Below are 26216 nucleotides of genomic sequence, written 5' to 3'. Positions count from 1 at the left end.
CACATAACAATGATATTAAATCTCCATCATGTGACATCTTAAAACCATCATGTGACATCTTAAGTAAACAACTGAATGAGAAATGGCAATACATTATTATACTCAACACAAGCATGTGACATATCACTGTCACTCTTATACTCAACACAAGAATGTGACATAGCAATGACACTAGTATAGTCAGCACCAACATGTGACATAGCAATGACACTATTATACTCAACACCAACATGTGACATAGCAATGACACTAGTATAGTCAGCACCAACATGTGACATAGCAATGACACTATTATACTCAACACCAAACATGTGACATTGCAATGACATGCTTTAACTCACCACAAACAGGTGGCAAAGCTGTGACACTCTTTAACTCAACACAAATATGTGGCATAGCCATGATATTCTTAGACTGAACACCAGCATCTGAAATAGCAATGACTCTCTTATACTCAACACCAACATGTGACTTAGGCAGAACAATCTTAATATACACAACACCATTAAGTGACCTAGCAATGAAAGACTTTTACAAACATATGACCTAGCCATGACACTCATATACTCAACACAAACATATGACCTAGCCATAACACTCATATACTCAACACAAACATATGACCTAGCCATGACACTCATATACTCAACACAAACATATGACCTAGCCATGACACTCTTATACTTAACACCAAAATGTGACATAGCAATGACACTCGTATACTCAACACCAACATGTGACATAGCAATGACGTACACATACTCAACACCAACATGTGACATAGCAATGACACTCTTACACTGCTCACAAACAAGTGACATATCACATTTACAGGCAAGGCAAACAAAAAATACAAACACAGCATACACCATTGCTATATTACCATAATAAGCAACAGCACATATGATATGAAGCAACTGTTATACATCACACAAACATTTTATATGTAACACAACTGAATACTTTTTATACTTTAATCATTACTCTGAATCAACACAAAATACTGTTAATCAGACAGGTTTAATGGACAACAAATATTTGTTAGAATTATATAAAGTGGGGTCTCATTTTTCCTGTCTCATTAATCTGAATCAGAAAATATAATTTGTTTTTATTTTTATGGAAATTAATTTTTTTTTACTTTGATCATCATTGTTTTAAAATCAGACAGATTTAAAAAAAAAAACCATCAAAAACTTGACAGAATTATATAAAGTGGGGTCTCATTTTATTTGTAACACAGAACTGCATCAAATAGTAAAGGTTTTATTTTGTTTCCTGACGAAAAATTATTCTGTTAACATTTGATTTTTTAATGAGAAGTTGATGAGAACAAGTTGTGTTAACATCTTTAGTCAGATAATGTTAATTCTACAAATCTAATGTAAAACATCTTTTAAAAATAACAAATACTTGACAGAATTATATAAAGTGGGGTCTTATTTTTCTTGTCTTTTCCTACTGAATCAGAAAATATAACTAGTTTTTATGTTTCTTGAAAACAATTTTTTTTTTTAACTTTGATCATTCTACTGAATCATTGTTAATCAGACAGATGTATAGATGGACAACAAATATTTGTAAGAAATATATCAAGTGGGGTCTCATTTTAATTGTCTTGTCCAGCTGAGTCCATTGATATAAATATTGTTTATGTTTCTTGAAAAAAGTTTTTTTTTAATCTGACAGTTCTGATGGAAGTTCTGAAATCTCACAATAAAACATGTTGTTTATTTGTTGTTTATGTAAAATATAAATACAAGTGTGACTGGTCATTTTATTCAGTTTTGACCACTGATTCATGTGATATATATTTTGTTTATATTTATTACACAACGTTGTCCAGTTTATGACACAAGTTTTGATGTCTGTTATATGTTGATATTACAGGGAGGAAGGACGCCATTAATGTTGGCGGCTAGGAGAGGACACCTGGAGGTAGTGATGTACCTGGTCAGTCACGGCAGTCAGTTAGAAACTACAACCATGGTAATGATAGATATAATAACCTTACTCTGACAAAACATCACTTAATACAGAATCTACACAAAATCATGTTGTTAATCAGACAGGTTTAATGGACAACAAATATTTGTTAGAATTATATAAAGTGGGGTCTCATTTTATTCGTAACACAGAACTGAATCAGATAGTAAAGGTTTTATTTTGTTTCCTGACAAAAAATTATTTTGTAAACATCTGATTTTAATGAGAAGTTGATGAGAACAAGTTGTGTTAACATCTTTAGTCAGATAATGTTAATTCTACAGATCTAATGTAAAACATCTTTTTAAAAATAACAAATACTTGACAGAATTATATAAAGTGGGGTCTTATTTTTCTTGTCTCTTCGTACTGAATCAGAAAATATAACTTGTTTTAATGTTCCTTGAAAAAAAGTTTTTTTTTAACCTGACAGTTCTGATGGAAGTTCTGACATCTCACAATAAAACATGTTGTTTATTTGTTGTTTATGTAGAATATAAATACAAGTGTGACTGGTCATTTGATTCAGTTTTGACCACTGATTCATGTGATATATATTTTGTTTATATTTATTACACAACATTGTCCAGTTTATGACACAAGTTTTGATGTCTGTTATATGTTGATATTACAGATGGGAATGACACCATTAATGTGGGCGGCTGTGAGAGGACACCTGGAGGTAGTGATGTACCTCGCCAGTCAGGGCAGTCAGTTAGAGGCCACATCCACCAGGGTAATGATAGATATAATAACCTTACTCTGACAAAACATCACTTAATACAGAATCTACACAAAATCATGTTGTTAATCAGACAGGTTTAATGGACAACAAATATTTGTTAGAATTATATAAAGTGGGGTCTCATTTTATTCGTAACACAGAACTGAATCAGATAGTAAAGGTTTTATTTTGTTTCCTGACAAAAAATTATTCTAATGTAAAACATCTTTTAAAAATAACAAATACTTGACAGAATTATATAAAGTGGGGTCTTATTTTTCTTGTCTCTTCGTACTGAATCAGAAAATATAACTTGTTTTTATGTTTTCACTTTGATTATTGTACTGAATCATTATTAATCAGACAGGTTTAATGGAGACCTAATATTTGACAGAATTATATAAAGTGGGGTCTTATTTTTCTTGTCTCTTTGCACTGAATCAGAAAATATAACTCGTTTCAAGGTTTCTTGAAAAATTTTTTTTTTTAAACTTTGATTATTCTACAGACATGACAGAATCAAAATAAAATCATGTTGTTAATCAGACATGTAAAATGGACAACAAATACTTGTTAGACTTATATTAAATAGGGTTTGCTATTATTTTTTCCTGTTTTGTAGAACTGAATCAGAAAATACATATTTAGTTTATATATCTTAATCTACCATTTATCAGTTGATACATAGGTATAATTGGATATTTTCTTCTTCGATGTTATATTTCTTACATTTTAATAAATTGTTTGACACCTCTCTTGATTTATTATCACACACCATTAACATGTTTATATTTTTATATTGTTATAGGATGGACGAACAGCTTTACATCTTGCTGCTCAGTATGGACGGATTAATACAACAAAATGGTTGATAGATCAAGAATGCAGTCCTTGGGTGAAAACAGAAAAGGTAATATTCAGTTTTATATACCTATATGGAGTTATTTTCTTTCAGAATGTCAGGTCATTCTTTTTCAGAATCAACCCGGACGATATCATGTTTCAATGATATATGTTCCAAAGCATACAATAATTACCTGACAGTGTGTAAGGTCATTTTTTTCCTTGATAAACATACAGTCTATGATTTTCTTCACAACTTTATTCGTCTTATAGTTTTTTGATGCCGATTTGGAAATTTGTTTTTTTAAAGATCAATCGATAATAGGTGTAAAAGAAACTTTCATTGTAGTCCTGCAGTTTAATTTTAGAAACAAATAACGTGAAGTTTTGTTGATTTATCGCTACAATAAACATGATAAAGAAACATTTTCATATACATGTGATGAATTTTAATGTAGACTTTCATAAAATAAATCCAGATTTAACATATTCGTGTGTAAGATTTTGAAAATCTAATTGAGTCAAATTGAATAGGTTGATGGATTTTTGATTGCTTGCTTAACGTCCAGTGGCAAATATTTCATGCATGTTCAGAACGATACACACTGAATAGGAAATCATACTGTGACCTACATGTATTTATATTCGTCTTCTTGTCAGTTCTTAACTTTTTAAAATTTATGTATACCTTTTACTCTATCACATGAGCAAATAATAAGATAATCATACATTCTATTGAATAACATTAACGTAACTCACGCGAGAGTCGGTTGCGGAGGGTATATAATTATATCCTGATTATCTTTTAATAAAATGTATTTCTATTCAAAAGACAATCTTTTTTTCATTTTTCCTTCGATTCAAGTAAAGTTGTTGAAAAAAATAATCACTTTTCCGCGATAGAAATAACAAAACAAATAGAAAATAAAACATATCCCACCCCCCCTTTTCCATAAGCTAAGTGGTAGACCTGTATACAGTTTTGTTGCTTGGTCGTATCTGTCATATTGGTTTTTCGTAAATTGTTTTGTACTAAATTGGGTTCCTTAGTTTTCTCAATTCAAGTTGTTTCATGTCAGGATCTTTTATAGTCGACTCGACGGTATTGGTTTTTATACGACTGTAAAAATGTTGCAGTCGTATATTGGTATCACGTCGTCTTTGTCATCGTCGTCCGAAGACACATGGGTTACCGGACAATAACTTTTGTTTAAGTGTATGGATTTCTATTAAATTTTACCATAAGGTTAATGAACACAAAAGGAAGGTTGGGATTGATTTTGGGGGTTATGGTCCTAACAGTTCAGGAATTAGAGGCCAAAATGGGGCCCAAACAAGCATTTTTCTAGTTTCCAGACAATAACTTGTGAAATGATGTAAGGATCTCTTTGAAATTATACCACAAGTTACCATATCACAAAGGGATGGTAAGAATTTGCTTTGGGGGGTTATGGCTCAAACTGTTTAGGAATTAGGGGCAAACAAGGGAGAAATCAAAGGTTTCCAGGTTAATGGACAATTACTTAAGTACAAAACATGATTTGAAAGCAGTGTAGGGAGGTAATTCAAACACATATTATCAAATTACCTCCCTTACACTGCTTAAGAAATGTTTTGTCTTTAGGTGATTAGCTGTCAATTTTATTTTAGACAGGGGCGGATCCAGGACCTCGATGTCTGGGGGGCACCATGAACAATTTTTTTTTTAATATAAATATATATATATAAATCTGTGCGAGTGTGAGTGGGTGCTAGGTTTGTTTTGTTTGTTGTTTTTTTTGTTTTTTTTGTGTGTTTTTTTTTGGGGGGGGGGGGTCAGATCATCGTTTCTGTATTTCGATATTTTCGATATGTTTTAAGTTTTTTTTACTTTTTCACTTTACTGCCAATTGATCTTTATTATATTCAACCTAAACATGCATCAAATATTTGCCACTGGATGTTTAACAACCATGCAACAATCAAACACTATTTTCTTTATATTTCATCACCTCTATATTCTTTTATCTATATGTTTTGGCCTCACTTCCAGACTTACTTTTTTGCACATTATTCTAATATCTGCAAAACACCTTCATATCTTCATAAATGGCGACCTTTTGCATAGGCTCATACATGTACATGGTAATTGAAACAAGAACAATAAAAACAATATAACTGCATGCTTCGGCTTTGAGAGAAATGTGTAAGTCCTAGATTCTGTTACAAACTTAATTTTAACGAAAATCAAATAGCATTTTATTGATGATTATTTAATAGGAAATGTCAGTTAATTTTTCCTGGACGGGGGAAGGCATTAGGGGAAAGGGGAGGGGGAGTAAAACAAATTGTTGATTTCCCTTGAAAATAAGAGGGGAATGAAATATGACATTCCGTTTAAAAAACATATCTTCTAAGTTATCAAAAAATAAACAGTTCAATTTGTTGCTGAATAAATTCACAAAAACAAAGTTTTGGAAAAAAACGTACATTTACAGGAAATGTTTGTACCTATTCTTCAAATACACAGATCAGAAGTTTCACCTGGTAATCGATCTTAATCGGTATTGTATTATAAACCAATACAAATTTGTACTATTCCAATCAACATGTAAATGTATTTTACATAAAAGCTTTTTCATAAAGACATTACACACAGGTGTCAATATTCACACACCCACCGATAAGTTGTCATAAATCACGCATGGGGACGCTGATATTAATTAACGGCCACTGTAAGAAGTCTAATCAAGCTGTGACATTTTCCGCACTAGATAAGAAGTTTCAGTAACAATAAAATTATGTTAGAAAAAAAAATTGTTGACCTGAACTGGGGGGGCACGTGCCCCCTGTGCCCCCAGGTAAATCCACCACTGTTAGAAGTTACTATTCTTAAAATGTTTAATAAAGGTTATTTAATTATAGCCATGATTTTGGATGTGAAGGAATTTTATTTTTAGATATTACAATTTAATGTTGCTGATGGAGGCTTTTTAATTTTAGGCATGATCATGATGTCATTTTCTATTTTAAAAAATAATTTATTTTAGCCATGATTATCATGATTATGTATGTGAAGGAATTTTATTTTTAGATATTACTATTTAATGTTGCTGATGGAGGCTTTTTAATTTTAGGCATGATCATGATGTCATTTTCTATTTTAAAAAATAATTTATTTTAGCCATGATTATCATGATTATGTATGTGAAGGAAATTTATTTTTAGATATTACTATTTAATGTTGCTCATGGAGGCTTTTTAATTTTAGGCATGATCATGATGTCATTTTCTATTTTAATACTGTTAATACTGATGTATTTAAAAGGGTTTTTGTGGTTGCAAAGTCCTAGCTGTCAATTTATTTTTAGAAGTTTCTTTTAAATGCTGATGAAAGAAATTTATTTTTTGATATTACTATTAATTGTTGCTGATGAAGTTTTTTGTCGAGCCTGCAACTGTTGTTGCAGAAAGTTTGACTTAGGGATAGTGATGCGGCGGCTACGGCAGATTTAGCTAACTTCTTAAAAGCTTTATGTTTTAGAAGGTAGAAGACCTGGATGCTTCATACTCTGTATTTATGGTTTCATGGTTCAGTGGTAATAGTTAAGTTTTTGTGTTTTGGACTGTTTTTCTTATACTGTATGCAATAGGTCTACTATATTTGGTGTATGGAATAATTGTAAGGTGTACATGTCTAGCTGGCAGGTGTCATCTGACCTTGACTTCATTTTCATGGTTCAGTGGTCAAAGTTAAGTTTTTGAATTTTGGACTTTTTTTTCTAATACTATATGCAATAGGTCAACTATATTAGGTGTATGGAATTATTTTATGATCTATATGTCAGTCGTACAGGTTTTATTTGACCTTGACCTCATTTTTACGGTTCATTGCTCAGTGTTATTTTTTTGTGTTTTGGTCTGTTTATCTTCAACTATAAGCAATAGGTCAACTTTATGTGTTGTATAGAAGAATTGTTGGCTGTACATGTCTGTCTGGCATGGTTATTCAAACCTTGACCTCATTTGCATGGTTCATTTGTCAATGTTTAGTTTTCTTGGTTAATGTTAAGTTTATGTGACAGTTGTATTAAAGTTTTACATTTAGGACTATCAACATAATATCAATGATTAGTAAAGAAGGCGAGACATTTCAGTGCATTCACTCTTGTTAATTTTAGCCATAACTATGATGTCATTTTCTATTTTAATACTTTTATCATGTTTATGATGTACAAATGTATTTAAATGGGCTTTTATAGTTAAAAAAAAAGCATTTTTCTAATTTCCAGACAGTAACTTGTGATTAAGTGTATGGATCTCTCTAAAATTGTACTAAAACGTTCCATACTTCAAAGGAAAGGCTGCAATTAAGTTTGATGGTTAATGCTAAAAGGGGGATTCAAAAAGTTTGGGGGGAAGTGGGGTTTCCAATTTTTTTTTAAAAGGGTTCATATTTTTTTTCAAAATTTTCAAAATTTCAAATCTTTGAAAAGTTTCAAGAAGAAATCTTCAATTGCACAGTATTGTGCATTAGATTTGTAAAATCTTTAACCACATTTATTTTGTGTCAGAAACCTATATTATGACAAAAATTTGATCACAATCCAAATTCAGATAGTATCAAGCTTGAATATTGTGTCCAAATTTGCCCCAACTGTTGAGGGTTCGACCACTGTGGTCGTATAAGGCTGCGCTCAGCGAGGCATTTTATTCTCATTGTTGAAGGTCGTACGATTGCCTATAATTGCTTACATTTAAATCATATGAACTTTGGTGAATAGTTGTCTGATTGGCAATCATACCACATCTCCTTATTGTTGAGCCTGCGACTTTTGTTGCAGAAAGCTCGATATAGGGATAGTAATCTGGCGGCGGTGTTAGCTAACTTCTTAAAAGCTTTATATTTTAGACGATGGAAGACCTTGATGCTTCATACTTTGTATATAGATGCCTTATGTTACGAAGTTTCTGTCTGTGACATGTCCATTGTCCTTGACCTCATTTTCATGGTTCAGTGACTACTTGAAAAAAATAGAGATTTTTTGTAATGTTAATTTCTCTCTTATTATGAGTAATACAATAACTATATTTGGTATGTGCGTACCTTGCAAGGTCCTCATGCCCGTCAGACAGTTTTCCTTTGACCTCGACCTCATTTCAGGGATCAGTAAACAAGGTTAAGTTTTAGTGGTCAAGATCATATCTCAGATACTATAAGCAATAGGTCTAGTATATTTGGTGTATAGAAGGATTGTATCATGTCCAACAATATTCCCGTGCTTGCATTTCCTATATTGATTTTCTTGATAGAGGGTTACTGCTCACAAGGAAGCTATTAAACCAATTATACGTTGTCAGTTTGTTTTAGATTTATGAGTTTGACTGTCCCTTTGGTATCTTTTGTCCCTCTTTTGTCTTCTGACCTTGGCCTCATTTTCATAGTTCAGTGGTTATAGTTAAGTTTTTGTGTTTTGGTCCGTTTTTCTTATACTTTATGCAATATGTCTACTATATTTGGTGTATGGAATGATTGTAAGGTGTACATGTCCAACTGGCAGGTGTCATCTAACTTTGACCTCATTTTCATGGTTCAGTGGTCTAAGTTAAGTTTTTGAGTTTTGGTATTTTTTCTAATACTATATGCAGTAAGTCAACTATATTTGGTGTATGGACATATTTTATGAAGTACATGTCAGTCTCACAGGTTTTATTTGACCTTGACCTCATTTTCACGTTTCATTGCTCAGTGTTAAGTTTATGTGTTTCGGTCTGTTTTTCTAAAATTATAAGCAATAGGTCAACTTTATTTGTTGTATGGAAGGATTGTAAGCTATTCATGTCTGCCTGGCATGGTTCATCTGACCTTGACCTCATTTTCACGATTCATTGGTCAATGTTTAGTTTTTTTGTCGAGCCTGCAACTTTTGTTGCAGAAAGCTCGACATAGGGATAGTGATCCGGCGGCGGCGACGGCTACGGCGGCGGCGTTAGCTCACTTCTTAAAAGCTTTATATTTTAGAAGGTGGAAGACCTGGATGCTTCATACTTTGTATATAGATGCTTCATGTAACGAAGTTTCCGTCAGTCACATGTCCAATGTCCTTGACCTCATTTTCATGGTTCAGTGACCACTTGAAAAAAAAGTTCAAATTTTTTGTAATGTTGAATTCTCTCTTATTATAAGTAATAGGATAACTATATTTGATGTGTGCGTACCTTGCAAGGTCCTCATGCCCGTCAGACAGTTTTCACTGGACCTCGACCTCATTTCATGGATCAGTGAACAAGGTTAAGTTTTGGTGGTCAAGTCCATATCTCAGATACTATAAGCAATAGGGCTAGTATATTCGGTGTATGGAAGGACTGTAAGGTGTACATGTCCAACTGGCAGGTGTCATCTGACCTTGACCTCATTTTCATGGTTCAGTGGTTATAGTTGAATTTTTGTGTTTTGGTCTGTTTTTCTCATACCATATGCAATAGGTCTACTATATTTGTTGTATGGAATGATTGTTAAGTGTACATGTCTAGCGGGCAGATATCATGTGACCTTGACCTCATTTTCATGGTTCAGTGGTCAAAGTGTAGTTTTTGAGTTTTGGTCTTTTTATCTAATGCTATATGCCATAGGTCAACTATATTTGGTGTATGGAAATATTTTATGATCTTTATGTCAGTCGAGCAGGTTTTATTTAACCGTGACTTCAATTTCACGGTTCATTGCACAGTGTTAAGTTTTTGTGTTTTGGTCTATTTTTCTTAAACTATAAGTAATGTGTCAACTATATATGTTGTATAGAAGCATTGTTAGCTGTACCTGTCTGCCTGGCATGGTTCATCTGACCTGGACCTCTTTTTCAAGGTTCATTGGTCTTTGTTTAGTTATCTTGGTTAATGTAAAGTTTATGTGACAGTTGTAATAAAGCTTAGATTTATACTTAAGACAATCAACATAATATCAATGATTAGTATAGAAGGCGAGACATTTCAGCGTGTGCGCTCTTGTGTGGTTAAGTCTGTTTCTTAGTAACTATAAGCAATAGGTCAACTATATTTAGTGTATTGAATGATTGTAAGGTGTTCATGTATTTCTTGTTTGGTTTATATGACCTTGACTTCATTTTCTTGGATCATGTTAAGTTTATGTAATAGTTGTAGTAAAGCTTTCATTTGGGACTATCAACATAATATCAATGGTTAGTAAAGAAGGCGAGACATTTCAGCATGTGCACTCTTGTTTTTATGCTACTATCTGATTCACGCATACCTGCTATTTATGGTTATTATTTTGTATTTAAGGGTGCATCCAGTTGCATCATTTTATCAAAAAGATATTTACCGGACATAACTTAAAGAGAGTCTTTACTTAACTTTTCTTGTATACAAATTATGAAACATCTTCTCGCAATTTTTACTAAGAGTAATTAATCTTCGTATTTAGCAAAATATGGCCTTGAATCTTAACTGTATTATAAATATGAAATAAGCCACAATTTGTTTATTAAAATGCTTCTTAGTCAAACACCCAAATAGTAGGTAAAATCAGTCTCCAGATATAGACTCGATCTAAGGCAGCACATTTTAAAGATTCTGCATTCTGCTTTTGCATTGTTTGGGCATAAAACACAAGTAAATCTAAAAACACATATAAAAATAAGGAGATGTGGTATGATCTCTCGTCAAGAGACCAAATGACACAGAAATTAACAACTAAGCATTCGTGTTGTCAGATTAAAATATCTTTAACACCCCAGTCCAGAGATACATTATACAGAATTTACCATATCCGTACTTATTGTGTAATAAGACATGTGTCCAGGTAAACAGGCTAACAACAAGTACTTGGTATTTCAAGTAGAAATACATTCCTAATGAATAAAATGGACCGATTTGAGTTGGGATAATACTAATTTAGTTTGAATTTTAGGTTTGGATTCCGCCTGGGTTCCTGCTATTTTTAAGCGGAATCCTCCTAATTTTCTCATACGGGAAGTCTGCTACCAATAGTTATGCACACGTTTTAGAATTTCGTTTTTGTACCTTTTTGCATGGACTGGCTCATATATATATGTCTATTTTTTTGCATGAAATTATTTTAAAAATTTTAATTCGCATCGCTCGACTGTATATTTTCACTTTTAGGGAATAACGTCCCCTTCAAAAATCCTGGATCATCCCTGTGTTGTTCTGCTTTTGGGGCATATTATCAAAATTATAGAATATTGTATTAACCTTAACTCAGGACATGGACCGTGGCAACTTTGGATTTTGTTTGATATCGTCGAATTCAGAAATACTAATTGTTTACCTTTTCTTCTGGACCAAATCACTTCTTTACTTTAAAATTTACCCCAATATATTTACAAAGTAATTTCATCCCCTTTCTAGCTTTTTCAGTCTAAAACATGTAGTTAACGTACGATTTTATTTTTTTCTAAGGGGGAATGGGGGGATGGAATAAGTCTTTATTGTCATATACATGTAAGTATACATTAAAAATCAACCATATAATTGTGACAAATACAACAGGCTTTTTATCTCGCCTTGATGGAAGCAAAAAGCGAGACATAGGTATGCTGTTTCTTGCGGCGGCGGCGGTGCGACGGCGGCGTCAACAATGTATTAGTTTGTGATTAGGTCTAGTTCATGGTGAACCACTAGTAGTAGGTCTATGATATTTGGTATACAGTTGTATTAGCATTGGCACATCTCATTACCATATAGATTATTTGGCCCCGCCCCCTCAGTCAAGGTCTATTGACTTTGAAACTTTTCATAGTTTACATGTATTAGTTTTTGATTAAGTCAATATATGGGGAACCACTAGTGGTAGGTGAATGATATTTGGTATGCAGTTGTGTAAGCATTGGCATATCTCATTTCCATGGAGATTATCTGTCTCCGCCCCCTTAGTCATGGTCTATAGACTTTGCAAATTTTGCTAAGTTAACCATGAAACCAAAATTAAATATGTATTTAGAGATGTATGTATGCGAGTGTAATGGTGGTGGGGGAAGAGGTGTCAGTTTCTATAGTATCTTTGAATTTTTTGCCATTTCACTCTATTCTTTATTCTTCTGCCAATTGGTCTCTATTATATTCGTCCTTAACATGCATGACATATTTGCCACTTGACGTGAAGCAACCAACAATCAATCAATACATTTTTTATATTTCATCACCTCTTTATTCTGTTATTTATTTTTTATCCCATTATTTTCTTTTCAGTAAACCCATTCATATCCTCATAAATGGTGGCGCAATCATAGCCTCATACATGTTCATGTACATGGTAATTGAAACAGGAAAAATATACCATCATATATTATTGTATGCTTGGACTAATGGATAAGTGTTTTAGTCCCAGATTATGTTCTCAAATTGTATGTCTTATAAAAATAATAAAATGGCATTTCATTGATGATTATATATTAGACAATGCCAACCCAATCCACTTTTTGTGGAAAAGGGGGGAGGGGAGGTTTTTTTTAACATAGCATTTGTTAGTTTCCTTTGAAAATTGGAGGGAAAAGAAAATACGACATTCAGTCTTAAAACAAATCTTGCATGAACAAAATTTTTATTTTTGAATAAAGTCAAAAGAAGACAATTTTGAAAATAAAAAATCACAAGAAATGTTAGAATTTTGTTAAGAAGACATATGCCATATATCGATACTAACATTCTTGGCACTAAACAATGTATTTGTAAAGTTCGTATAAAACATGTGCCCCCCTGTGCCCCCGGTAAATCCGCCACTGATATTAGTATTGTTCATCAGTAGAAAGCAATTATGCTTTTCGAAAAAGACAGTTTTTTTGTGTGGGAAGAATCAGAAAAGTGTTATTTTTCTAAATTCTTTTTGTTAACGTGGACTTCGTAGAGAAACTTGGTTTGAATTTTACAATATTGAGTATCCTATTGAAACATGAACGTGGACTTCAATGAGAACACCTTGATTGCAAGTTTGCAAACGTTTCGACCAATGAAATTCATTTGAATATGCAACGCGGACTTCAACACCTGGATGAAATATTTTATTTAGATCAGCCAATCAAATAAGTTTTTAGTGATTACCGCTAAAATATAGTTCATTAAAATTACAGCAACTTTGCGGAAATGTTTAATTTCTATTCTTGTTTTAAAATGTTTGTCAACTTTTGGTCTGTATAATTATATCAAATGTCACAAACGTAAAAGTAAGTTATTTAAGTGCATCAAAAGGCGTAAGCCAGGACCGACCGTATGAGGGCTAAATAGCCAGTCAAGGTCGTTAAACCCACCATCATTATCACAGACTGAAATTTATCTTATATTTTCCATAATCTATGTTCATTTATTGCAAGAATTCTTGTACGTGCAGACAGCACGATAATTCCGTAAAACAATCGTAACCACGCTTCAATTTTCGTTTGATATTCACTGCTTTTCCACAATTAACGCACGTTTTGCACCATTGACCGGTATTACAATTTACATAGTTTGAAAAGTTCATTGAGCTGTTACTTTATTTACAACTTTTAGCAAGACTAAACTGTTTACTCAATGAATTCAACAAATGTCAACATTATCTATATCAATTTTCATACGATCGCAAAATTTTGCGGTCATATATTGGTATGACGTTGGCATCGTCGTCGTTGTCGTCCGAAGACATATTGGTTTTCGCACTCTGACTTTAGTTAAAGTGAATGGATCTCTTTGAAATTTCACCATAAGGTTCAATATCACAAAGGAAGGTTGGGATTGATTTTGGGGGTTATGGTACCAACAGTTAAGGAATTAGGGGTTAAAAAGGTGCCAAACATAAGCATTTTTGTAACTTCCAGACATAACTTGTGTGTTAGTGTATGGATCTCTCTGACATTGTACCACAAGGTTCCATATCACGAAGGAAATGCTGGGATTGATTTTGGGGGTTATTGCCTCCAAATTTTAGGAATTAGGGGCAAAAAAAGGGGCAAAAAACAAGCATTTTTCTAATTTCATGACAATAACATGTGTGTAAGTGTATGGATCTTTCTGAAATTGTACTACAAGGTTCCATATCACAAAAGGAAAGCTGAAATTGAGTTTGGGGGTAATTGCCCAAAATGTTTAGGAAAAAGGGGCCACAAATAAGGATTTTTCTAGTTTCCAGACAATAACTTGTGTTCAAGTGTATGGATCTCTCTGAAATTGTACTGCAAGGTACCATACCACAAAGGGAAGGCTGGGATTGATTTTGGGGCTAATTGCCTCAAAATGTTAGGAATTTGGGGCAAAAAAGGGGCAAAAAACCAAGCATTTTTAGCTCACCTGACCTGAATGTTCAGCAAATAAGATCTACAAATAAGTTAACATTATCAAAATTGTTAGAGGACCCCATAAGGAGTTATTGCCCTTTATAGTCAATATTGAACAACTTTTCGTCATTTTTGTAACTTGTACAAAAATCTTCTTTTCTAAAACTATGGGCCAAATTTAATCAAACTTGGCCACAATCATAACTAGGGTATCTATTTACAAAAAAGTGTCTAATGACCCCACCTACCACCCAAGATGGCCGACATCAGTAAATACAGTAACAGGTGCGCGACACAGGCTCTTGAGAGCCTCTAGTTCTTGTTTTACGACAATAACTTGTGTGTAAGTGCATGGATCTTTATGAAATTGTACTGCAAGGTTCCATATCACAAAGGGAAAGCTGGGTTTGAGTTTGGAGGTAACTTCTCTAAAGGTTAAGGAATTTGGGGCCAAAAAGGGGCCAAAAAACAAGCATTTTCCTAGTTTCCAGAAAATAACTTGTGTTCAAGTGTACGGATCGCTCTGAAATTGTACTGCAAGGTACCATACCTCAAAGGGAAAGTTGGGATTGAGTTTGGGGGTGATGAATCATAAGGGGGTTAAAAGAATTCGAGGGGGGATTTTTTTTTCAAAATTTTCCATTTTTAATTGGTTATTTCTGATTTATATTTTAAAAGCAAATAATAATGATATGGTTTGAATAGGTAAATTAAATTTTTTTAAGTTCTTAGACCACATTCATTCTGTGTCAGAAACCTATGCTGTGTCAAATATTTAATCACAATCCAAATTCAGTGCTGTATCAAGCTTGAATTTTGTGTCCATACTTGCCCCAACTGTTCAGGGTTGGACCTCTGCGGTCGTATAAAGCTGCGCCCAGCGGAGCATTTTATATTATTTAACAAAAAAATGTTTTAATTACAGACTCTTTTAAATGTCGGTATAATTGTAAATGTTTTTTTTTACCGAAAATATAAGATGCATCGATTTAAATTATATAATAACGATGAATAATTTCTGTTCCGTTTACGATATTTTCAAAATCTAAATAACGAGTACAATATAGGAAAACAGAAAAAGAAAATGTAAATATACAGGAATACATTAATTCTACACATATAATAAGAATTGGTGGACGCCCTATAGTGATCAGTCTGTCCGTTCGTCTGTCCGTCTGTCTTTCCGTTCGTCCGTCCGTAACCAATTGTGTCTACTCTATATCTATGAACCGTTATCTTTTTAAATTTTATACTTGACATGTATATTAACCAACACCAGAGGGTGTGTCATAATGTATGTACAAATTCCTAGGTCAAAGTTCAAGGTCAAAAACTTAAGTTTCAGTTGACAACCCCATGTCCTATGGTAAAGATCGTGTCCACTCTATATCTTGAGAACCGTTATGATTTTTAAAGTTTATACTTGACATGTATATTAACCAACACCAGAGGGTGTGTCAAAAGTCAAGGTTAAAAACTTTGGTTTCAGTTGACAACTCCATGTCCTATGGTAAAGATACAATTTTTTTACCATACATTATTTCAGCGGGGCCCACAGAGATGGCTCCCATCTCAATGATGTCTAGATTATTCATGCTCTTAAACAGTAAAATCTCAAATATTGTTCATTTATCTCTTTATTATGTCACTTCATATTTGTTGCTTGTTTAGATTGACTGGTTTTATGTCAAGTATTGTATAGGTAAAATTAGTACAACAATTGCCTATTATTTAAAGAAGATGTATATTTGTATGATTGATAAAAGAGTTTCTGATTGTATTTCAGGGTCAGACTCCTTATGATATGGTAACAATAGAAAGCTATGATTCTGATGAGATAAAAAGGAAGAAGAAAGAATTGATGGACTTCCTAAAGGTAAATATTCTGTCTTAATTAATAAGAGATATTTACAAATATGTTGACAGATTGTTAGCGACACAACAGACTTGGTACATTGAAGTTACAATAAAACGGTTGCCTGTTGTTTTCAATGTCATTGTAGTATTTGTTGTCAGTTAACAATGTACCAGGTAACTTGACAATTCCAAGCTTGTTGCCTAATATAGATGTTGGCTTATGCGAAAGACAAATGTTTGAAATCAGTGTCTCATCTGTTGGATGTCTCTTATTTTTTGTGTCATCAGCTGGCTATCTCCTAGGTATATACATCACATCATCTCCTTTTATGTATACATAATGTGTATCTCTGTGCGGAAAAGTTGATTTACATGTTTATGCAAATATGTAATAATATAGTATATTAGTATGTAAAATATACTAAAACAAAAAGCACATCTTAACAAAATGTTTAGTATGCTGTCAACCTGTATATAGATTTTAAAGCTTTCAGTATGTAGAGGGTAGACAAAGCCACCTACATAGATAAAACCTCTATGAAATGAGTAAACTCAGTAACATTAACTTTCCTGCACATATTTTTTAAATTACATGCAAAAACAAATAAATCACATCATCATTAAATAGGCCGTGTGCAGTAAATTTTACTCACGTGTGATGTGGCTTAGAAGGAAAAACAATTACTGTGGCGATTAAACATGTGGTAAAGATGTCAGACCACCAATTCATTCACTCCAATTTAGAATGTAAAGTTATATACTAAACATGCTAAAGTAGTCCTTCCCTAAAAAAAATATAGTGCTTTTGATGTCATTGTTTACTTAAACTAAACCAACAAATTTGCAGAAATAAATTTTTTTTGTGAAAGAGAAATATATTTAAACCATTTTTAGACAAAATTTACTTGCCAATGAGTGTGCATTAAAAATTGAGGATTAATGCACTCCATACTATATTTATTTAAGATTTCCAGAACAACCAGGGGCTATGTTTAGTAGTTACCTTTGGTCATTGGTATTTTACTACAAGACATTAAACATGAATTATAATTGGCAGGTAGAAAGATTATACATACGATTCAGTATACTAAGAGTAACACCTGCTTTCTATGAAGTTAAAAATATTATAAAGCTGTAAATGTTGAAAAAATTGTTGGAATAGACAGGCTCTGACAGGGATTTCGAATTAGTGATCTGACACCTTTAAAGAAATAAACATGGTATCACAAAAATCAGAAAACAGCCTAACACCAGAATTTGTCCTTTCTTTTGCAATTAAACAATGGGAGAAATAAAAACAAATATAGTAACACATACTTTAAGAAATAATGTATTTTCTCCATTATGATTATGGTTGATAAAACTACTGTTTTTAACTTGGCAATATCTGCTCCTGAAAGAAATCAAAATAAATAAATAAACATAAACCTAAATTATTTGAAAAAGAAAGAATATTACAAAATTTAAGTAAAATTTTATTTGTTGTCCCTTATTTTAGTTATTCAGATTGATGATTCCAATCGCCGTAACACAACCATGTCTGTGGTCTTTTATTCCCTCTTTCTCCATAAAGACTGGTTGTCAGAATAATTTGTCTGACGTGTGTATTTCTTGATCTTGTGCATTTCCAAACATTATGTGCAAATTATGGGCAAGTTTGAAATTGTTCTTACAATCTTTATTTTCAGTGGCAAAAATAGGACTTTAGGATAGATATAAGATGTGGTATCGATTGGCAATGAGACAACTCTTCACAAGAGATCAAATGACCCAGAAATTAACAATGAAAGGTCACTCTACTTAGGAGATAACTGTATTGTATTTTAAGCTTGGACTTCGTAAAACGTAGATTTTACTGTCGCAAATTGAGTTTACCTAGCGACGCGAAGCGGAGATAGGTAAACGGATATTTGCGACAGTAAAATCAAGTTTTACGAAGGCCAAGCTTAAAATACAATACAGTTATCTCCATTCTAATGTCACATATTAACAGAAATTTCATTTAATAAATATTTTGGCTTGAAAATGCCATAAATGAAAAAGTCCGCGAAACTGTTGCATCGTCTTTAGCATTTAAACAATATGACGTCATATGTATGCTCTGGTTGTCAAACATGAATACTTAGCGTATTTCTACCTTTCGTACGCTTCAGAATGGTTTCAATATAGACAAAAAGATTTTGAGGCTCAGAATGTGACTATTTTGTTTATTTTTTGAGAAATTACGAGGAAATTGCATACCCAAAACATATCAGAATTCAAAATGGTGGCTTTCTTAGTTACGGACTGGTAGAACGTGGAATCTAACCCCTCAAAATATTTGTCAACGTCCAATGAAAATTGTCGTTACAAACTTATTGCATTAGACTATTTGTTACATGTTTTTCTTTTGTAGACTGTCATGTCAAAGACATCCCAAGAATTGACTCCTGACAACCAATCAAAGGAACCTGCAGCACCAGTAGTTGGAGGTAATCATCTAATATTAATTATTCAGATACTGGCTGAAATAATAATTACTTGTTTCTAATCACGGAGACCTTGATGTCTGCTAACAATGGCGGTACTATCATTCCTACTGGTTCATCACACAAGGCAATTGTCTATGTTAATTATTGTATATACTGGCTGGAATGACATGAATGATGTATTGTTACTTATTTCTAATATATGGAAACCTTGATATCTGCATATAACCTGTATAATGTTAAAAAAAAAAAATATTAATAGGAAAAGTAAAGTAGGCTATTGATGAAGATTGATTGATTACAGATCATATTAACCTTAACATAAACTTCTCTCATTCTCATCCGATTTAGGGACTGTGGAATATTTATCTGAGGGTGGGGCCGGTTCTTTCCTCAACCTGTTGATTACAGATCACAATAACCTTAAATTAATTCTGACCCGATTTATATAACATTCTCAACCTGTTCAGTTGACAACCAAATCCAGCCATTGGCTCAACTGGATTTTACAGAATAAGTAGTTTTTGACATATAAAGACATTGACACATAGACGGATAAACACATTGACCAGTTGACAAATGGACATATTAATCAATTGACACATTGGCAGATCCGCATATCAAAATTGAGGTATCAAATTCAAACATTGACACATAAACATATCGACACAATGACTAGTTGACACATTAACAAACTGACATATTGATACATTGACAATTCTAAAGCTTTTTACACATTGACACATTGAGAGATCTACACAAAAGCATACTCATACATTGATACATTGCCATGTTGACACACTGACAGATCATATAAAAAACAAGATGTGGTATGATTGCCAATAAAACAACTCTTCATAAGAGACCAAATGACACAGAAATTAACAACTATAGATCACTGTACAACCTTCAACAATAAGCAAAGCCCATACCGCATAGTCAGCTATAAAAGGCCCTGAAGGGACAAATGTAATTCAATTCAAACGAGAAAACTAACAGCCTAAATTATGTACAAAAAAATGAACGAAAAACAAATATGTAACACATCAACAAACGACAACCACTGAATTACAGGATTCTGACTTTGGACAGGCATATACATACAGCATATTGCGGGGTTAAACATGTAAGCGGGGTCCCAAACCTCCCCTAACCTTGGAAAGTTGTGTTACAGTACAACATAAGAACGAACTATAAAAATCAGTTGTAAAAGGCAACACATTACCAGATTTATACATCAACACATTGACATATCGACACACTGACAGATCGACACATATACAGGCTCATACATCAACACATTAACAGATGGATTCATCAACACATAAACATATCGTCAAATTGACATTTTAACACATTAACAGATTCATATATCAACACATTGACATATTTTAACACATACAGATTAACACATTAATAGACTGAAACATCATATCACTGACACATCAACACATTAACAGACTTCTACATCATCACACTGACAGATTTACACATTAACAGACTTATACATCATAACACTGACAGATTAACACATTAATAGACTGAAACATCATAACACTGACAGATCAACACATTTACAGACTTCTACATCATAACACTGACAGATCAACACATTAATAGACTGAAACATCATAACACTGACAGATCAACACATTAACAGACTTCTACATCATAACACTGACAGATCAACACATTAATAGACTGACTGAAACATCATAACACTGACAGATCAACACATTAACAGACTTCTACATCATCACACTGACAGATCAACACATTAACAGACTTCTACATCATAACACTGACAGATCAACACATTAACAGACTTCTACATTATCACACTGACAGATCAACACATTAACAGACTTCTACATCATAACACTGACAGATCAACATATTAACAGACTTATACATCATAACACTGACAGATCAACATATTAACAGATTTCTACATAATCACACTGACAGATCAACCCATTAACAGACTTCTACATCATAACACTGACAGATCAACACATTAACATACTTCTACATCATAACACTGACAGATCAACACATTAACATACTTCTACATCATCACACTGACAGATCAACCCATTAACAGACTTCTACATCATAACACTGACAGATCAACACATTAACATACTTCTACATCATAACACTGACAGATCAACACATTAACAGACTTCTACATCATAACACTGACAGATCAACACATTAACAGACTTACACATCATCACACTGACAGATCAACCCATTAACAGACTTACACATCATCACACTGACAGATCAACACATTATCATACTTCTACATCATCACACTGACAGATCAACATATTAACAGACTTATACATCATAACACTGACAGATCAACACATTAACAGACTTATACATCATCACACTGACAGATCAACACATTAACAGACTTCTACATCATAACACTGCCAGATTAACACATTAACAGTCTCATACATCAACACATAGACATATAGATTTAACTTATTGACATATTGAAACACTGACAGATAAACATCAACACATTTTAGGAATAACAGTACTGTAGTTGAAGAGTTGCCACCGTCAATTGTAGATTTGACGGTCGCAAATGCAGTTTTACTGGCGACGCGTAGCAGAGACAGTAAAACAGAGATTTGCGACCGTCAAATCAAAATTGACGGTGGCAACTCTTCAACTACAGTACTGTTATTCAGATTCTAATGCATTTCAAAAAGAAATAATACGATAAAACTTTGAAAAATGTCTAAATTTGACAAATAAAAAAAAAACGTGAAACTTCATGAATGATTTTGGCGCAAAGACATCATGGGTAAACGTGACGTCATACAAATGAAAAATTACAAACTGAAGGTTATTACGTTACCTGTACGTTTCAAAATCGGATAAAAACAGTTTATAATGACGAATTCGAGGTAGATGTTGTTTTATTTTGGATTATATAGTAGTAATCGAACATTTGTTGATTCAATCATTTCAAAATGGTTGTCCCTCCTTAGTTACGCATGGTCAACTGTAGATTTGACGGCAACTTTTAGCCAATGAAAAAAATTGTTACATACAAATTGCATTAGAATAACATATTGACACACTGACAAATCAACACATTACCAGACTCAAACATCAACAAGTTGACATATCAACACATTGACAGATCAACACAATAACAGATTCATACATCAACACATGACGTATCAACACACCAACATATCAACACATTAACAGCCTCAACCATTCACAGATTGACATATAGACACATTTACAGACTCAAACATCAACACATTGACACATCGACACACTGACAAGTCAACATTTTCACTCATACATCGACACACAGAAAGATCCACATATTACCAGACTCATACATAAACACATTGAAATAATTACACATTAACAGATCTATACATTAACAGTTCTATACATTAACAGACTCAAAACTCAATGCATTGAAATATTGACACATTAACAGATCTATACATTAACAGATCTATACATTAACAGATCTATACATTAACAGATCTATACATTAACAGCTCTATACATTAACAGATCTAAACATTAACCGATCTATAAATTACAGTTCTATACATTAACAGACTCAAAACTCAATGCATTGAAATATCGACACTATGACAGATCTACACAATAGTACATTGGCACACTAACATCAACATATTACAAGACTTGAACATTAACACAATGACATATCAACACACTGACAGATCAACACATTAACAGATTCAAACATCAAGGCATTAACACACTGACATATCATAAAAATAAAATTGAGAATGGAAATGGGGAATGTGTCAAAGAGACAACAACCCGACCAATAAAAAAACAACAGCAGAAGGTCACCAACAGGTTTCAATGTAGCGAGAAATTCCCGCACCCGGAGGCGTCCTTCAGCTGGCCCCTCAACAAATATATACTAGTTCAGTGATAATGAACGCCACACTTATTTCCAAATTGTACACAAGAAACTAAAATTAAAATAATACAAGACTAACAAAGGCCAGAGGCTGCTGACTTGGGACAGGCGCAAAAATGCGGCGGGGTTAAACATGTTTGTGAGATCTCAACCCTCCCATATACCTCTAACCAATGTAGAAAAGTAAACGCATAACAATACGCACATTAAAATTCAGTTCAAGAGAAGTCTGAGTCTGATGTCAAAAGATGTAACCAAAGAATATAAACAAAATGACAATAATACATAAATAACAACAGACTACTAGCAGTTAACTGACATCAACACATTCACAGATTCAAACACCAAGGCATTAACAGATTCAAACATCAAGACATTAACACACTGACATATCAACACATTAACAGATTCAAACATCAAGGCATTAACACACTGACATATCAACACATTAACAAACATATACATTAACACATGGACATATCAAAACATTTATAGACTGATAAATCAACACATTGACATATCGACACTTTGACGGATCAAAACATTAATATACTCATTTATTATTTTAATGACAGAGAGAGCGTTGGCAGCAAACTTCTAATTAAGGTTATTTAAAGACCACTGTGACTTTATAGGAAATATGTCACAAGTCATTGCTGTAAATAACACATCTCCAGCATCATAAGAAACATATATCCTTGTCTAATAGTATTATTTAATAAATTTATTGAAACATTGTCCAGTGTCAGAGACAAAAAGTGGAGAAATTATCTTTGAGTGTGTGTATGCATACATTTTTTTCACAAACATGATGAAATTTAAACTTTCAAACTTTTTTTTTTTTTTCAGATCCCATCGGAAAAGGGCAACAGTCTGCCATGTTAAATCGTTTATTAGGCAAGGGCAGCTATGAATCATTTGATATGAGATGCATGGTAACCGGCCAGTTTTCCGTTGGGAAGTCTACTCTTGTGAAGCTGTTAGCTGGTGATATTGTACTAGATGGTCGACAGCCGACTGACGGCATTTCTCTCGTAGAAGGTCGCTGTGGCCTCGACATTGAGACGAAAGAATGGATTCTAATTGATCCAGGTGAGAAAACACACAAGTAGAAATATCTTACCACATGCTGTTGTGTGGACCTCCCTATCAGCAGACATGCTATAGCACTGATTTTAATCACATTACATTGTAGCCATATGTTTTGTGAGTTCTATTCAGGCACCAAGTTAATTCAAATTGAATTTTAATGTTAAGATTATGGAATAATTTGACATTTATTTTCGATAATCAATAATGGCATCAATACATCAGTTAAAACATGACTCTCTTTAAAATACACTTATAGCATTATGTGAATGTTACACTTGATAAGATTGAATTTTGATCTTAATTATGATTTTTCTTGTATTCTTCACTTGGTTTTGACAGCCTGTAGCTGTTTTGGATTTGATTTGCCTGATGTATTAAATTTAATTTCAGACTCTTATAACGCCCTGGATGTTGTGTACAACAAAGTGTTAATGACCTCTCTAGAAGAAGAGGAGAGTGAACTCACTGAAAAGTTTAATCAGGCTTCAGATACAAGTCCAACTGGTTATGCCAAAGCTACACTGTCCTCTATGCCCTCAGAAAAGTCGGCAGCAGCACAATCTCTACCAGCTAAGAAATCCTCCAATGTGCCTCTCACAGTAAAACAGATCGGAAAGAAAATGAGAACAAGAATGACTAAAGAGGAAATAAGAAGCAAAATGGAAAAAGTCCTCAAAAGTGGGAAGTATAAGATGAAAGTTGGACGTCTTATCTTCTGGGATTTCGGTGGACAATATGTTTATCTAACAACACACCAGACCTTCATGACGTTCCGGGCATTGTTTCTTGTAGTATTTGATGGAAGCAAAGATTTGCATGAACAGGTCCCTGATGTGATGTGTTTTCCAGGGCAGCACATGACACCAACGCCAGCAGGTATTATGCATGTTAATTACACACAGATAATGCAAACAGGATACATTTTTAAAACAGCAAGGTGATATCTTTTCTAAATATATAAGCAAACTTAAATGTTTACTTAATTTATTTACATTGTCACTTTTAGCTTGTCACCAACTACAATATTATACCTCAATTCGCATTTTGCAGCATTGATATGAGGTACTGTGGATTCATTCTTATTCGTGATTTACCAATTTTTGTGGCTTTCGTGGGGTCATTGCGAACCATGAATTTAAGAATTATATACTGAACATGCTGAAATAGACTGAATGACAAATACAACAATAGTGTCTATACATATACACTGAAACAGTTGTCACTTTTTGACAGAGATTCCAACTTAAAGGAAGATGTTTATCAACTGTAAGAATTTATGAGGTTGACAAAGTATTTTTTATTACGGGTTAACAAGACAAAAGACAAAGAAAAACTTAAAAGTGTAGGATCACAACTATGAACTAGACTTTTTTATACTTCTTTTAAAAATGTTTTATGACATATTTGAATTTTATTTTGTAGTATTCTTGCAATATTGGGTCAATTCCATACTGACCTATTGTAAGGTTGTATATGCAGGCATTCCAAAGATCTTGTTTGTTGCCACTCACAAAGATAAAGTATCACCGGTAAGTGAACTAATGTTAGCTATATATGAGTTAGTTATTGTCATTTGAATACTTCAATAATGTGTACAATTAGCCTCATAAGAGCTCTTATGCTTACATAATGATGTCATGCCCATATGTCTTAAATTGACCAAACTTTGTGTAAAACTACACTTTTGAAAGAACAATACCCCATTGATTTGTGGGTAATACATAAAGATCATATTACAAGGCCTACACACAGAAATTTGATATGCAGTTGTATCAATATTAAATTTGATACATCTCATTTCCATGGAGATTATTTGATCCTGCCACTCTCAGTCATGGTCTATTGACCTCAAACAATTGCTCATATTAAATGTAAAAAATTTCATTTAAGTCAATTTTATTTAAACATATATGTTGTCAATGAGAAACTGTCATTTATTAAGTTAAACTTTGTATGCACCTGCCGTAGGGGAGGGGGCATTAAGTTTTATCCTTGTCCTTATGTACTTTCGTATGCCTGTTAGTCCCAACATT

At 33.1% G+C, this 26216-nt stretch overlaps 1 protein-coding gene across 1 annotated transcript in view; it reads left to right on the top strand.

The window, feature by feature from the left end:
- The window catches only part of LOC139483478 (uncharacterized), a 766788-nt gene that overhangs the window by 707048 nt on the left and 33524 nt on the right, over positions 1–26216 (top strand). Inside the window, exons 7-13 of the mRNA XM_071267500.1 lie at positions 2621–2722; positions 3519–3620; positions 16607–16696; positions 19073–19148; positions 23941–24183; positions 24574–25059; positions 25606–25712. Of these exons, the coding sequence (XP_071123601.1) occupies positions 2621–2722; positions 3519–3620; positions 16607–16696; positions 19073–19148; positions 23941–24183; positions 24574–25059; positions 25606–25712 (1206 nt within the window). The remainder of the gene's footprint in view (positions 1–2620; positions 2723–3518; positions 3621–16606; positions 16697–19072; positions 19149–23940; positions 24184–24573; positions 25060–25605; positions 25713–26216) is intronic.

Source organism: Mytilus edulis, chromosome 7 (assembly GCF_963676685.1).
Source record: "Mytilus edulis chromosome 7, xbMytEdul2.2, whole genome shotgun sequence".
Lineage (NCBI taxonomy): Eukaryota > Metazoa > Mollusca > Bivalvia > Mytilida > Mytilidae > Mytilus > Mytilus edulis.
The sequence above is the reverse complement of the archived record's forward strand: the minus strand, read 5'-3'. Positions and strand labels throughout refer to the sequence as shown.